The 13401-nt window shown below is 40.0% G+C and overlaps 1 protein-coding gene across 3 annotated transcripts in view; it reads right to left on the bottom strand.

Annotated features, from left to right (window-relative positions):
- DNAH12 (dynein axonemal heavy chain 12) overlaps nt 1-13401 on the bottom strand; it is a 91703-nt gene that overhangs the window by 1565 nt on the left and 76737 nt on the right. For 2 of the 3 annotated variants that reach the window (XM_083420181.1, XM_083420182.1), the window contains 12 exons: nt 12814-12958; nt 12364-12514; nt 11845-12098; nt 10751-10891; nt 8863-9000; nt 7633-7866; nt 6834-7022; nt 5123-5226; nt 4685-4889; nt 4344-4481; nt 2769-2860; nt 1568-1635 (listed from right to left, as the gene is read on the bottom strand). In XM_083420181.1, coding sequence (XP_083276307.1) covers nt 1568-1635; nt 2769-2860; nt 4344-4481; nt 4685-4889; nt 5123-5226; nt 6834-7022; nt 7633-7866; nt 8863-9000; nt 10751-10891; nt 11845-12098; nt 12364-12514; nt 12814-12958 — 1859 coding nt within the window. Of the gene's footprint in view, nt 1-1567; nt 1636-2768; nt 2861-4343; nt 4482-4684; nt 4890-5122; nt 5227-6833; nt 7023-7632; nt 7867-8862; nt 9001-10750; nt 10892-11844; nt 12099-12363; nt 12515-12813; nt 12959-13401 lie in introns of those variants that run through there. The other variant, XR_014506315.1, reaches the window with a different exon arrangement.

The raw sequence follows: 13401 nt of genomic DNA, 5'->3' as shown, positions 1-13401 counted from the left end.
ATTATGCTCTGTTAAAAAATATTGAGAATACTGTATTGCATAAATAATTTCAGTGCTAAATAAATATGTTTTTTTATTCAGTAGAGCCTAAGAAAAAATTACTGTTCAAACTTATGTAAGCAACAATTTGTAGGCTACCCTGTAACACAGCAGAATCAGTTTGATCAAGAGGCAGAAAAGAACAGCCACCCAACATGATGCATCTGTTGCTGGATTGTATGAATTCAGGCGGCAGGGGGGGCTATCAAAGTCATAAGGGCTGCCCCAAGGGTATATTTAAAAATCCTACACCTACCAGATCTGCAAGTCAAGGAGGAGATTCTAGCTTAGACTTCTCCTTGACAAATTAGTTCAGGGAGTATGGTTTGCTTGTTTTTCTTTTACGTCTATTTGTTTATTCAAAAATATACTCATTCTTTCAGCTCTGTAAGCTGTTGATGTGGTTTGGCAGGAATTAGTGAATAAAATCAAACAAGACCTAAACATATCTAGGAAATTAAATTTAACCCTCATCCAGGAACTGGGCACCAGTGACAGGAACACTGCGTGACACCAGCACAGCCAAAGTAAGGACTGGATCCAACAGCACCCAGAGTCTGCTTGAGCTTAACATCAGAGAGCATTAGAAAAGCCAGCCCTCCACCCATAGTCAAAAATAGTCCAGAACATCTGGAAGGCACCCGAGTGGGGAAGGCAGGTGTCATGTAGTCCTACAACAGGTACTACAGATGACATTGCTGCTTGGCTTTTCAGCTCTGATACTGAATGACATCCAAGCTCCTACATGTGTAAGGAGCTGAGTAATTGACCTTAATGTATATGCAGAAATACATTGATTTCCAAATACTATTAACTTCTGAATTGTCAAAAGGTATTAAAGTTTAACAGAGATGCTGAAGTAAAAGAATGCAGTGCTGGATAATAATCACATACTATCTATTTAAGGACAGTCTGAAAGTGAGCCCATAGATTTGACTTAGGAGCCACAGACCCAATTACAATTCTGTTTACCCATTAAGTCTAAGTTCATCATTAAGTTCACCCACTTGCAATCCAATCAGACTCTTTACAGATTTAGCCCTGAAATAATGGCCCTTTGATAACACACACAGATATATATATATATATATATATATATATATATTCTATTTCAGGGGTAATGCACAAATATGTTAAATAATAATTATAATTCATTTGTCATGCTTATGTTATCCTGACGAATAGGACACTACATGGACAAACATGAAACAAAATGCTACTCTTCTTTGTTTACCAGTCACTACCAAAAGAAAAAATATTTATGTTGCAGTTTCCAAACTATGTCCAGGATTCAGATTTAAAACATGCATTTCAAATTAAGTCAGCAAAAGAATACATAGGAAGGAAAAGAGTAAATCTCTTCTCCAAAGAAGATTTCCAGATATTTAGGAAAACATAAAAAATAAAATATATAGTCAGAAAGTGCAAACAAAGCAATCTAAGAGGTCACTGAAGATGAAAGAGATCTACTATACAGTAGAATGGGACATTTCCAGTTTATTATTTGCCAAATATCCAGTTTACTTACTTGGCTTTATCCATATAATTGGCATTGCGTCGAAGAGTATTTTAGGATATTGTTCAGCTAGAAGTCCTCTGATGAAAGAAAAAAAAAGGACAGTGAAAAACAATTGTACACAACACACATAATACTGGCATAGATACTAAAGAAGATCTGAAAAAGAAAGTGTAATAGAAATAAGGGGGCAGAAAAAGAAAAAAGTGTTGTGAAGAAAGGAAGATTGAAGTTAAAAGATGTCATAAACCTGAACTTCAAAAAACAACTGCTCCAAAATAGTTTTCTGGGTGCTCTAATGAGCTAATGAAGCTAATGAGCTTGTTCCTGATTTAGATCTTCACTCACCCCTTCTTTGCCAGTGGAAGGGTGGTGGTCCCATTTTGTGATTTACTTCAGCTGTCAAAATGTCTTGGGCTGGCCCTAACCTACAAACAGACGTTTTTCTTGTGGAGACAGTTTTGCTAGATGCTTGGCTGCATCTGCAGATGGACAAAGGAGAGCTTGCTGTCATTGCCAGTGAGCTGATCATCACCGGCAGCAAGTTCTTGTGTAGCAGTTAAAATGCTGGATTACAACCTGGGACACCAGGGTTCATATCCCTATGTACCAATGATCCATACTGGGTAACCTTGGGCCAGTCATTGTCTTTCAGCCTAGCCTACTTCACAGGGAAAGAGGGGGATATGTATGCCGCCTTAAGCTCATTGGAGGAATGATGGGATATAAATCTAATAATAAAAAATCATAATATTGACATCACTCAATAGACAAGTGAGTGGCCCCACCCACCACTGTAAAGTGACCCATAGAGGATAGGACAGTTCTGCCATCTGGTGCTCAGGCTGAAAAAGGACACCCTCTGCCGGTTTAAAAATAATTTAAAATCATGATTTGATATTGTAACATGCTGTAGGAATACTACCACTGTTGAGAATGCTTTCAAATATTTCAAGCAGAAGTTTGTCTTCAAATCAATATAGCAAATAATACATGACTATATTTATAAAAAGTGCTTTGATGGCTAGAACAAATACATTCATATTGTTTTTCAATCTAATTTGATAGAGGAAAGTACTGTAGTCTTAAAATATTATTTCAATATTTAAAATATGTCAAGATATTAAAAGAAATTAAATATTAGCATGCATGAAGGATGTGGGAAAGCACTTTAACACATGCCAATTAACTGCACATTTACTGAATTACTAACTTCTTTCTGTCCCAGCGTGCTCCATCTAAAAACAATCCATGAATATAAACACCATCTTCTGGAGCAACTTTAGAAGTGTCCTTAGGAATAACCTAAACAAAACAGAAATACATTTTCAAAGAATAAATAAAGTTGCAGTTCCATTTTTTTTATCCTGTTGTGTTTTGTCAGATGGTTTGTGGTGTCGATGGTGGTGCTGGAAACACTATTATGGCACCAAACTTTCCAACACAGACGGCCAAAGCATTAGAGGGGCTTTTCAGTGCTCCTATGCCTTTAATTTAAAATTTTCTATTTGAAGGCCCTACCCATCTCCTGCTTCTTGTTGACAATGGCTGAAAGAGTGGCATCTTACTCGCCCCAAACAGTCTTGCAATTTATACCTCTTCTACTCTACATTTTAAAACAAATTTTGCTACACAGGCATTAACTGCATTCAGAGACAAAAGTGTGCACCAGGGCACAGAGAGGATCTGATTCAGGAACAGGCAGGCAAGTCTCTGAAGGGCCACAGGGTCATAACATGGGCTAAGATGGGCTGATGGGCTGGTTTTGGAGCAGGCAGAGGAGAAAACCAGATGTGGCATGACAGAGCAAGGGCTTTTCAATACTGTTCAGCAGCTACTCCCAGCAATGAGCTGCTCGTTCTCTGAGGCAAAGATTTGGGGCGATCTGGACTAGCCTATGGAGTTAGCTAACAACATTCAAACCATCTGGTACTGCAACTTAGAAGGTACCCTTGACTCACAAAACTTCATCTGCTGTGCTTGCTGAAGAACCAGAACACTGACAGCACAGGAAGTAAGCCTCCAGTGCCTGACTGCTGTGAGCCCTGTGATAGCCCCTTGTTTGTAGAACTCTCTCCTTGGGGAGGTATGCCTGATGGTGTTTAGAAGAAGACTGAAGGCATATTGGTTCACCTGTACTTTTGAAACGTGAAGGTTGATGGCAATCTTAGCAACTTGACGTTGTTTCCCCACGTTTTCTGGCTTTAGAGATGTATTCTTGCTTTTAATGTTTTTAATATTTTTTTGGACCTTCCATTCCCTCCCAACTCCTTCACACACACCCATATCCTCACAGCTCCTCAGTGTCCCCTAAACGACTAAACAACAACGACTTACTTGTGAGTAACCCTTGTGGAAGGATCTTGGTTACGGAAAAGGGCACTGTTGGATAAAACAGCACTATATTAAGTGCTTTGTTTTAATTCCACTTCCAGCTAATTATGGAAAAGCAACCTCTAAAAGCATTAAAGGGCTCTAGTATGGAAGTAAGCACAATTGCTTCTGAAAGTCCCCTTAACTTCAAAAGTTGTAGACCACTTGGCCTGGCAACTGCTTGAGAATTATAAGCCAAAGTCCCCTTCGGCATGTGAAATTAGTTTTCTTTGGATCTGTGTCAGCTATATTACTATATTTCTTTGGATCTGTGTCAGCTATATTACTGAACAAGTGCTTGACTTCACACAACAAAAGAGGAACGGGTATAAAACCCTTTACAGCATATGAACACCAAAGATTAGTAGCAAGCTGTATCCAATCTGAAAAATGTGGCTTAAGCAGCTCGTTGTACCTGAAATTCATATCCAAGTAGATCAATAGGAACAGTGTATTTTCGCGCATAGTTCTGCATCGCTCCAGTTAAAAATGCTTGCGTGAAGAAGAACCCTGACAGCCAAAAGACACAGGGCTTTCCAGATTCATACCATTCCTTAAAAGAAGAAAAGGAGATTAACATACTGGCTATAGATTTATCATATTTTACAAACTTATGTAAGTAAATTATGCTGGCAAAAAACTCCTTTACTGACAAGATTCCCAAAATACATTCCAAATGTTATGATTATTTCTTATTAAACTAATTCATTTATTAGAAATTTACAGTATTTAGTAACACAATACTTCTTGCTTTACCTGTAAGAATTTCAGCCTTTCTAGGAAATCAAGGATATAACTTCCCAGTGGTTTCAGACTTGGGTATGAACGCTTAGCCCAGTTCTCAGCAACTTTTCCAACGAGGAGACTGCCACAAAGGGCTTCCAGTTCAGAATCCATCACAACCAGTCCCTTAATGGCTTTCTTCAAGTTCACCAAAGTTGTACGTATGGTTCGTATTAAACTAAATATGCAGAAACACAAACACAGATATATCACTAAAATTACCAGTTATAAATGGCCTGCAAATGTTGTATCCACTAATTTCAAAAACGATACTACAATGTTATGATGGCTGTACTACAAAATCAACTGTTTCTAGTGTAAGATTACATGGATTAATGAAATCCATGGGAGTTTAATATATTTTAAAAAATAATGCCGTAAAATATAAGTATAGAAAATAATTCCCCTTACTTGTTAAAGCGCTCCATTTCTTGTACTAGCACAGTGTTCATACTTTCTTCATATCTCACAGGATACTTGAGAAGTGCAGCTTCAATATCATAATCACTTGGAAGCTAGAAATGTTGACATATGTTTCCATTTTGACAAATGTAAATAGGTAAATAGGTTTTCATTTATTAATTCTGTGATAACATAATAAATTGACATGAAAGCTCATGCTGAATGAATGATAGTCAAATTCTTATTGACAACAACATCACCATTACCTCTTTGTGTGCTTTCTAGATAATTCTGTGCTGTCATATAATTCAGATGGGAATTGAAGGTGGTTTTTAGGAACCACAGCGCAACTCAATAAATCATTACCAAATTAATCTTCACTAGTTCGAACTTTGCAATGAAAAAAGTATTAACAGGAATATCTAACTGGCTCAGACCTCATAAAGCTGGCTATGTCTATACCAGTTGTTTTCCCCAGGTAATCTCCTAGGCCACAGTAGTAATAGGTAGTGCAGTTTGCATCTGAACCCCAACCCATGTCTTTGAGGAGGGCTCCTCTTTTGTTTTGTCCTAAGGAAATCTATTTCTTCGTGAAATAAATTACCGTATTTTTCGACCTATAGGACGCACTTTCCCCCCCCAAAAAATGAAGGGGAAATCTGTGTGCGTCCTATGGGGTGAATACAGGCTTTCGCTGAAGCTTGGAGAGCGAGAGGGGTCGGTGCGCACCGACCCCTCTCGCTCTCCAGGCTTCAGGAAACTATCAGCAAGCCTGGGGAGCCCGCGGAAGTTCCTGCAGGGCTCCCTAGGCTGCGGATAGCAGCCTGTCGCCTGGTGCGTGGGGCGCCCTGAAGCAGAGCGCCCCTCACGCCGGGCGGACATCCGCAGCATCGGGAGCCTGCGGGAGTTCCCGCAGGGCTCCCCACGCTGCGGATAGCAGCCTGCAGCCCGGCGCACGGGCCGCCCTGAAGCAGAGCGCTCCGCGCGCTGGGCAGACATCGGCCAGCCCCACAGGCTCCATACTGCTGTTCCCCGACCTGGTTTGGGGGGGGAAATAAAGGGAATCCCCCCCCCTTTATTTCCCCCTCAAAAAACTAGGTGCGTCCTATGGGACGAAAAATACGGTAACTTTCATACAATGTCCCTTACAATGTTTGGACAGACACTGCAAAGGAAGTACCCTCTTTAGGCTTGCCACTTGTTTGTGGGTAAACTGTCTGAAATGGCAAGGTGATATACCCACTCATATGTAAATGGTTCTTGTGACATTTAGAACTGACTTTTTGACATATATAGTGCAAATACACAAACAAGCAACACAGGCGAATGAGCCAGTGAGGCACAGATTAATATTGCTGTGACTAATGCTGTCGTTTTACTCTTTTTAAGACTCATTGTTGATGGGGCAATATGAAGACAATGAACATGTGGTTGTTTCAGGAATTCTAACCTGGTTCCAGTGTGGGGCTGAAACCTGATGGTGACTGAAACAGAAAAGTAGCACTTTTCTGAAGCTATAGATTTGAAGGATGAAACTGATCTTGCTATGAATCTCATACTATGTGCTTGCTTCAGTACTCCTAAAATGCACGATCAATTTCAGCATTGGTACCAATACAAAATATATCACAAAGTCTCCCCCTTCTGCAAAGAAAACTCATTGTGTAAGGAAGGGTCTGTGCTTGTAGAGCATGAAATTTCTCTAGGAAAGACTAAATACCTTGCTCAGGATGTCATCTGCAATTTCATACAAAGCAGTGTCACCACCACCTGAAGACCCTCCTTGATGGCTTCCTCCTTGTGTCAGGATCAGAGATTCAAAGAGGATTTTTGTTTGCTGGAGATCCTTTGAGATATCTACATTATCATGCAATCCAAACACCTCTGGCTGCTGACTGAAAGGGAGATTCTAGAACAAACCACATGAAGTTCATTATAGACTAAGGATTTCAGAAAGAGACCCTTTAAGTCAAGGACAGGGAACATCAAGACTGGGGGCTCAGTTAGGCCTGCCAGACCTCCCCATTTGGCTCACTAAGTCATTGTGACCAATCCACAGTCACCTGACAATCACCTGATGTCATATATCAGTTGTGGGTAGTTAAATGTCAGCTGAACTGGGCCAAAAGGGGTTTCTTAGTACTGCCCATCAGCTAACAGGGATTCAGAAGCCCCTTGCAGAGTTTCAAAGACTACACACACTTGGCTTCTGAACCTCCAATGATTAGCTGATTGACTTGGATTCTGAAGTTCCAAAGATCAGCTGAGCATCAGGACTTCAAAAGGCCACACCAGACTCCTTGCAAGCCCCTTGCACAGAGACCTGCACAGCACTTTGAAGTCGCAAGGATAAGGCAATCGTTGAGGCTTCAAAGTGTCACCTCACCTAACATCAGTGTGACCTTAAATTTGGCCCGCAGGGGTTTGGGAGATAAAGCTCTGTCCCACAAGTCTCATTCCCTTCCCCTATTTTAAGTAAAGTTGGTATATGTCCCAAGTACAGAGAAACAAGGCAGTACCTTAATAAATTCAATGTAGTCATCATAGGTACCCCGCGGTGGGGCATAGTAACTGCCACTAGGAGAAAATAAATACTGAGGATTTTCAACTATTTCTGGGTTGTAAAAGTCAGCAAGCATAGTTAGTAGTAGACGTCTGTCCCAATCATCTGTCACTCGCCCTCCGTAGTTGCATTCACCCGTAAGGTAAGATATTGCTTCAAATGGAACATGTTCATATTCATTTATAAATAACTGAAATTGGAAATAAAATAGTGGGTTTAAACAACTTTGCACTATGATATGGCTTGCTCATAGTACAACAGATAAACAAAGTTTGGGCAATATTGATGAATTTATTCAACTGAAAGCATTCTATGCATATCACATTTTATCAATATTACTGGCTATATCCAATGCTAGTTCTGTTCAGAGCAGATCCACTGAAGTGAGTGGACCCAAGTTAAACCTGTTCATTAATTTCAATTTTTAAGTAGGTCTAGCATTGGATGAAACCCTACATATAATATATAAATTTTGTGAACCACATTGAATTTAGATTTTCAAAACAATTCAGTTATTTTATTTAAATAACCATTGCTGAATATACGAATGAAGTGGCACAGGGAACTTCTGAAATTACTGTTCTAAGCATCCAGGCTATACATGACATAATACCTTACATTCTTATTTGCTCTAATTTACAGATGGTTTGTATGATGAAAAGGTGCATAATTCATATATGAACTCTTTGATCAGAATCTAGTATTTGAATAACTTTAACATAGCATATCTAACCGCTGATTAGCCAACTGCTAAAGGCTTGTTTCAGCATACAGAAACTATAGTCTGCAGCTACAGATTAAGCAACATCCTATTATTTGGCAAGTGTACTTACAGACCTGTGTTTTTTAACAAACAAACAAACAAGCAAATCTTGAACACTGTTCTAGCTAACACTGACTCTGGCATTGTTTTTTGAGATCCCTCAGGATCTTTCATAAAGAACAACTGCCACCCACACTCCCCCTTTTTTGCACAAACCACCCCAAATTCCTTTACACAGTGGAGCTGTGTTGCACAGAACTTCCCAGACATCACCAAATTGCTGTTGACAACAAGTCTTGGTACTCATGCAAAAGGAAGGATGAATACTTGTACCAACATTGGGACCCTAATGCACAAGTGAAATCTATTTACGATTCTTTACCAAGGCCCTAGATGAGCTGCAGAAGGAATAAATATCTTTACCTGAAGCTGTCTTACACTGATACGCAAGTCTGATTCATTAAATCCATATGGAATATTCCATCCAAGAGGCCCAAATTTCTTCCTCTCCTGAACAAGAGCATGAAAGAAACAAACTCCAAAGAGTAGTTTCTCCCATCTCTTTAGGAAATAAAAACAAATGGAAATAGGACAATGTAACCAAAGCTGAAGAAAGTATATCAATCTATATACAATCTACATACATGTATATTACTAGATATATTAGGATAAATATATATACTCTAGGGTTGCCATGCACCCAAAATTTCCCAGACACAGCCAGAATTCTGCTGTCGGGAACAGTGTCTCAGCAGAAATTGCTGAAATGTCTGGGGAAATCTAGATGTATGGCAATCCATGTCAGCAGTGTCGGCAATTTCCCTTAAAAATAGCTCAAAAACTCCCCCCCCCTTTTTTTTTTAGATAGCTCAACAACTTTTGTGTCTGGATTTTCACCTTTTGAAATACAGCAACCCTAATATACTAAATGATATCTCTCATTATCCTGAATAATACTGATACATCTCAGGAGTCCCATTACAGTCAGTAAGTCCATACCTAAGTGGATATCTTTATTTTTCTCTGGCTGCATCCACTAAACATCCTTTAACCTCCAGAACTTCAGTTGCCTATGTCTCCTCCATTTCCAAGTTCCTAGAGTTCCTTTGACCCTCCCCTGAGCATAATTTCCTGGCAGAACATCCCCTTTAACTTTTAACTTTCAACATTTGACTCTCCTATTGCAGGAGAGCTTTTAAAGGAGAAATAAACCATTGTACTACACAATGCAGCATGGCTGAAAGTTCTATTCCTTCACAGATACTCAAAAATAAAATTTATTTTTCTCTATAGTGATTAGTATTTTGCACTATATTCAGCAATAATAAAATGGGGTGGTGGTATTATTGCTGCCCTGATCTATTTGAAAGGATGAGATAGGCCTCCTCCTCCTCATTTTTTTAGTAGAAGCAAGCTGAATAGAAAGCCTACAAATTATTTGTCTGGCAGAGGGAGAATATATGCTAACAGGTAGATGATAGAAAATACGTGGACAGAAGCTATTGTAAAACAAACTATGGCGAATACAGGCACCATACATCCGTGCAAAATATAGGTCTATACTGTACAGTTGACTTGCAACTTGCACACATTTCACTTGAGTGATCACAGCTTCATGTGCTTGGCAACTGGCCAACTGATATTGCACAAAATAAATGCACGCAAGCCTTAAATGCTCTTTCCCAGGCCTTGAAACAGCTTTCAGACTTGCTTATTGGAATGTGGGAAGGTCTCTTGTGGGTTTTGGGAGGCTCCCACGAGATCATGCAGGAGCCTCTCAGAGCCCCCTAAGCAAGGCCTGCTCAATGTGCTGGCTTCAGAAAGGTAGGGATGGTTGCATGGGGGAAGTTCCAGCATTATTTTGAGTATACAGTCATACCTCAGAAGTCAAACGGAATATGTTCCGGAAGTTTATTCGACTTCCAAAACATTCGGCAACCAAGGTGCGGCTTCGGATTGGCTGCAGGAAGGTCCTGCAGCCAATTGGAAGCCGCGGCAGCCATGTTGGACGTTTGGGTTCCAAAGAAAGTTCGCAAACCGGAACACTCACTTCTGGGTTTGTGGCATTCGGGAGCCAAAACGTTTAACTTGCAAGGCGTTCGACTTCCGAGGTACAACTGTACAGTACAGTACAGGGTTTCAGCTTTATGCACAATCCCCTCAAATGTAACTCCCGTGAAAGATGCAACCCTGCTGTACTTTAAATCTTAAAGTTAAAGGTCATACTGAAGACAACAATCTTGAGCAAGCAAAACAGCCAAGAAGCTTTGTGGATACTTAACATGTTAACAACTTCCAAGAGAAAATTTACCTGCTCCTTTCCAGGGCACCCAGCAAAAAAGGCAGGATCAGAAAGGGGATCGGAGACGTAGGACTGAAGCAGGTTTAACCGAAGGCCTGTAGGAGGCTCGTTTGTCATCTTAACACCATTCTGTAAAATGGTTACTGGGAACTAGGAAAAACAAGTATGGCAACAGCACCGCATTATGATTTCTGTTCAATTATTTGGTATAGAAAGTGGTTCAAAACAAAAATGCAATATATTGTCATATAATTAATACTCCTATTCTTTTTGTGTCCTGCTATCTCAGGCACAAGGGGTCTTCAGATCAACGGACAAAATAGGACTGCCAGACAAGGCTGCATACAGACAATATCAGATGTGTGTGGCAGGTAAAGCTGCAGATGCAAACAAACAATTGAGAACCTTAAAGTGCACCAGGGGACAGGGAAACTCTGCGCCCCCCCAGACTAAACCTGGTCTACGGGGCCTCCCAGTTTGGCCCAGGAGCTATCATGGAGAAGTCATGCCCCAAATGGGAAAGGGTGGGGTTGGGAAAGGGTGGGGCTTTAAAAGGACTTCCTAAGCTTCTCCTTTCAACCTCTGACTGTTACAAAACAACAGACCTTGATAAGAGAATTTAACAAAAGCAACATGAATATATTCACCCTGTGTATAAAAAGGGTGGTATTCAATGCTAGTCCTACTCAAAGTAGACACATTGACTCTGGTGGTGGTGCTAGAGAATCCTTCTCTTTAAAAAAGGAAGAGCTGAAAAACTTGGCAAAAGGCATGCTCATTTACAGATTACGCACCTCTTATTTAGTACAGAATATGAAATAGTTTTATAAGTACGCAGTTGACAACACACACACAAATCATCAAACAAGAGGAGCCAAGGTCACAGGACAAAGAGGTCACAGGACAAAGCAGATGAAGGCAGGAGATGGACTAAGTGAGGAAAGAAAGCAGTTGCAAATTCCTCAACTCTCATGCATTTCCTGCCTTGGACGCCAGGTGGAAATGAAGACCCATGGGACAGTTTGGCACTCATGGAAAACCTATAACATGATTTTATAGATTGTTACATCTTTCATTAATGGATCCTTGGGAAATAAAAGTACCTTGGGTGATGGATAACTAGTCAGCCAGAGTCTGAAAGTGCCAATGCAAGTTTCAGCACTGAACTCTTCACAGATTTTCTCTAGCATTGGCATCCAGGAGACAGCAAGGTGGCAGTTTTGTAAGCAAACCCAAGTCCCTTCCTCCATTCCTGATCTAATCATTTTTGCCGCTATTGGTCCTTGTCCCTGTCCCAGAGATATGGACTGAAACTTGTTTCCAATCATATTTTTGTCATTTGCAAATTTCAGAAGACCTGTCATGAAAGGTGTTATATTTTATTCTGTGTTAAGTGGAAAAGGCGGAGTACAAAATGCAAAACTGAAGCTATTTGTATCATTTCATTTACACTTATAAATGCAGATGACTAACAATCAGATTTGTGTAAAAAATATTAAGTAATTTTTATTGATTTTAAAATATACAGAGTTTCAAATTAATCTTTCAGAGACACATGATGAATAAGAGCCTTAACTGGAAGACTGATTCAAAAGAAAAATGCACCACAGCGTTTAACTTACTGGCCATAGGATCTGCTCCAGGAGACAGAACAAAGATGAGTGGGATTGTAGAATTTGAATCTAAGTAGCTTTTTGTTAGGTCAAATGGTGGTGGCTCAACAAATTTCTTTCCAAGTTTGTCAGTCACAAAGGTGGTTATAGCAGGTGAAATCTGTTTTAAAAGAAATCTTCAGCATAAAATAGGATTTTGTTGCAAAAAAACATAAAATCTAGCTTGTTTCATCTAGGACCACTAAATGGTAACTATTTAGGGACTTCGAAGAAATAGAAATCTAAATCTTGTAGTCAATGACTGTAATACACACATAGGTAGACTCAGCTCATAGCTTAAGAGCAATCTTCCTAAAGAAACTAATATTAAATTGATCTGAATATTTGAAATAGCCTTAAAGAAACCAATAATGCATTTATGTTTTATTTCATTTTTGAAATCACATTCATGTATTTTACCTTGTCAGGTCTCAGGCATCGAAGAACAATCATCTTCTTTATTTCATTCAGGTTTGTATTCCATGGATTTGGTAAGGGAACATTTTGGGGTTCTTTACTGTCATAGATTTTACGCCATTCTTTGAGTTCTTCAGCTATATGACTCCTACGGAAAGTGTAAACTAGAAATGCTTAGACTTCAGCTTTCCACTTAGTAAGAGCTCTTCCAGATGTCAACCTTTCCTAGAGTTCATGGTGCTTGTGGGCGACCCACAAGGAGTGTGGGGCCCCGTGGTAGCTCCAAAATTGCTCTAGGTCCTCAGGCACCCAGCAGATTGCTGCAGTGGTGCCAGAAGTCATGCTTGTTGGGCAGCAGGCAGGCCAGAAGTGGGTGGTTCTACCTATGCCAAACCTCTTATATCTGTAGCCAATTAAGTTGTTGCTATGTATCAGTTGTCATGTCTTGCTTCATTGAATTTAGGTGGTCTGTAGGGCAGGGGGATTGCAATGCCAATATCACTACTGCACTAACAGTATGTACCGTATTTTTCTGTCTATAAGATGCCCCCATGTATAAGACGCCCTCTATTTTGGGGGACTCCGATTTAA

Source organism: Podarcis tiliguerta, assembly GCF_965153285.1.
Source record: "Podarcis tiliguerta genome assembly, chromosome: 2".
NCBI classification, from domain to species: Eukaryota; Metazoa; Chordata; class Lepidosauria; order Squamata; family Lacertidae; genus Podarcis; species Podarcis tiliguerta.
Note: the sequence above shows the minus strand (reverse complement) of the source record. Positions and strands in the feature narration are given on the sequence as shown.